The sequence below is a fragment of the Curcuma longa genome, unplaced genomic scaffold, assembly GCF_044706935.1.
Source record: "Curcuma longa cultivar G26 ecotype Majalengka, Jawa Barat unplaced genomic scaffold, ITB_CL_G26_1.1 contig_27117, whole genome shotgun sequence".
NCBI lineage: Eukaryota > Viridiplantae > Streptophyta > Magnoliopsida > Zingiberales > Zingiberaceae > Curcuma > Curcuma longa.
The window spans coordinates 1-3,150 of record NW_027433330.1 but is presented as its reverse complement, the minus strand read 5'-3'; the positions used below and the strand labels follow the sequence as shown (position 1 = coordinate 3,150).

Genomic DNA, 3,150 nt, shown 5'->3' with positions numbered 1-3,150 from the left:
GGGGTTTTGCGCCGCGGATCTGTTCCCGTCGTTGAAGTTCGTGGCCTCGATCTCCGGACTCGCCTCCAAGCTGAAGAAGCTTCACCGCAAAGTGGATGAAATTCTCGACGCCACCATCAAAGAGCACCAATCGAGAAAGAGCGGAGGGGACGAAGAGGATCTCCTCGATGTTCTACTTCGTCTAAAAGACGACGGAACCCTAGAAACCCCAATCACATTCGACAACATCAAAGCTGTGATTTTGGTAACCGATCGAACTCCACAAAATTCGACTTTTTGCGCAACAAATTTGGGGGAATTAATTTCTGACCCAATCGTGTTTAGGACGTCTTCACGGGAGGGACGGAGACCTCGTCGACGGTTGTGGAATGGACGATGTCGGAGCTCATCAGGAACCCTACCGTGATGACGAAGGCACAGGCGGAAGTGCGAGAAGCGATGATGCGAAGGACAAGCAGGGATTTCGGCGAGGAAGTCATCGGCGAGCTCCATTACCTGAAGCTAGTGATCAAGGAGAGCCTGAGGCTACACCCGCCAATACCACTGTTGGTGCCGAGGGTCGCGAAGGAGGCGTGCCAGGTACTGGACTACGAGGTGCCGGCTGGCACGAGGGTGGTGATCAACGCGTGGGCGCTAGGGAGGGACCCGCTCTATTGGGGCGGCGACGCCGAGCAGTTCCGGCCCGAGAGGTTCGAGGACAGTGAGGTGGACTACAAAGGGAGCCACCTGGAGTTCGTTCCGTTCGGCGCCGGGAGGAGGATATGCCCCGGGATGGCATTCGGGATGGCGACGGTGGAACTCGCATTGGCTCAGCTGCTGTTCCACTTCGGCTGGGAGCTTCCAGGAGGAGGAGAAGTGAATACGGCGGCGGAGGAACTGGACATGGCGGAGGCATTCGGGGCGAGCGTGGTGAGGAAGGAGGAGCTCCGCCTGGTTCCGGTGCTTCGATATCCGCCGCCGCCCCCTGCTTAGTCGACTGAAGATTCAGATCGTGCCCCCACGGGCGGGGTCAGCTGGTCAGGGCATGGATGCTTGCAGCATGAGGTGGGCGGTTCGAGGGCTCATGGTTGCATTTGCGATAACATCAATCTGTGTCATGTTTCCAAATCCCTCGGCCACCATGCCCTGGTCAGTCCCGCATTCACCGTGATTTACCTCTCTACAGATGGTCGGGGGGCCGATCGTGTGGGGCCGCTAGATTGGCGGATTCCAATCTTTTGCAGCATGAAGATTCAGATCGCTATTATATATATAAATAAATAAAGTATTATTCTCCACTAAATAAAAACGCAATATAATCATAATAATTTTAATATATATTTTCCATGTTCTTGGATTGGATCATTTGCTGCCTTTTATTTTTAAAAGAAAAAGGAAATGAAAAAAAGAACCCACTTCCTAGTGTACGGTTACACGCCGTTTTGTAGGAATTGGATCAAGTGGCTCCCACAAAGAATAGAGGAAATGAAAAAAGAATAATAATTAATTTTACAACACAATATTCAAATAAGTAAATCAGAAGGGCGAGCTATAATTCACTTCCGTCAATAGTGCTCAAATATCAGAGTTACAATTTTTTTAAAAAATATTTTTTGAGTTTGGATCTATATAATTTTTACATTTCTTCTCTCTCTCATCTTGAGGAAATTAAAGTAAAATTCGAAGTGGAAACTCTACGCATAGAACATTTTATTTCCTTCTGTCATTAGATGTCAGGATTTTTGTCGAAACTTCCAAGGTCATCCAGCGTCTTTCCCTCTCCCATTCAAGTTTAAGATTTATGCCGAAACTACAACAATATCTCATCCTCTATCTCGAAACTGGCTCATCTCACTACAAAAATATTGGCAAATAGCGACGGACTATTTCTATCGCTAATCGAGATTAGCGACCGATTAATGACCGAAATAGCTCGTCGTCCATTTTTGGTCGCTGACGTCACTTTAACGACGGAAATAATAATTCCGTCGCTAATTATTTAGCGATGGATTTTTTTACCATCGCAAAAAAATAGCGACGGAATCATAAATTCCGTCGCTAATTAACCGAGGACCAAGAATCCGTCGCTATTTTGAAAAAAATAATAATAATATTTCTTTATTAGCTCCTATGAGTCGATCAAATCAATACACATTACACATCATCTTCACATCAATATACATCATCAAAAAGTTTTTTTAGCTAATACACATCATCAGTAAATCAATGATCAAATTCGAATGTCACTAAAGAGTAAAACAAGCAATCAAGAAGTATTTTGTGAGTGAATCCCAAGGAGTGATGTATTTCATGTTGTATGAGTAAGGAAATAATGGAAACCCCAAGCAATTCAAGGTTATAACTAGGGGTAATTATCAAGGGGGAGTGAGAAGTGATGTGGCTAATGAAAGAGTATTCATGACTAGGATTTATAGCTCATAAGACTCTAAAGAGACTTGACATATGCTTTGTAGAGTGATGAATTTTGGCTTATAACGATTCCCTACATTGAAAATTTTAGTAATGTCTACCTATTGACAATCTTAATCATCAAGAATGTTGATACAAAGCTTTTATGCCATTAAGAATTTAACGATTTTTGAAACTTGGTATCAAACTTATAAAATATAATCATTTTTCATAAATTCATATTTTTCCTTGATAGTATATGTGAAAACAAACTTGCTCGCAAAATTTCAGATTTTTCTGAATTTTGTAGAATTTTTAACGCATTTCTGAAGTTTGCTGTATAGTGCTGTTTTAGGATATCAGTCGACTGATGCAGAAATCCAGTCGACTGGACCAGTCGACTGCGGCCAAAATTCACTCGACCAATAATTCTGTGAGTTTCTTTTTCTTGTCCAGTCGACTGCATCAGATGACCAGTCGACTGATGTGTCTGATTTTCACTGTTTTGACCCGTTTCTTGATAATTGATCATTCTTTGACCTCTAATTTTTGATACATGCTCTAGGAGCATATTTTTGGTCTATAGGAATGTCCAAAACCTAAAACTTAGATGTCATAATACAATTGTTGGTGCTTGTTATAGATCTTGCTCTACCTCTTATTTATGTCTACCTCCTTAAATTCACATTTCTTCTTGATGATCATTCTAACTTAAGGGGGAGGTTGTGTTTTCAAACTTAAGGGGGAGATTTGTCTTTAAAT

The 3,150-nt window shown here is 42.6% G+C and overlaps 1 protein-coding gene across 1 annotated transcript; it reads left to right on the top strand.

Moving 5' to 3' along the window:
- Positions 1-7: 7 nt before the first annotated feature.
- LOC141818978 (alpha-humulene 10-hydroxylase-like) lies at positions 8-1,057 on the top strand (the record flags this gene model as incomplete). Its single annotated transcript, XM_074706370.1, has 2 exons — positions 8-244; positions 325-1,057. Coding segments are annotated over 2 exons (885 nt in total), but the record flags the coding sequence as incomplete, so codon positions are not given.
- Between the last annotated feature and the right edge of the window lie 2,093 nt (positions 1,058-3,150).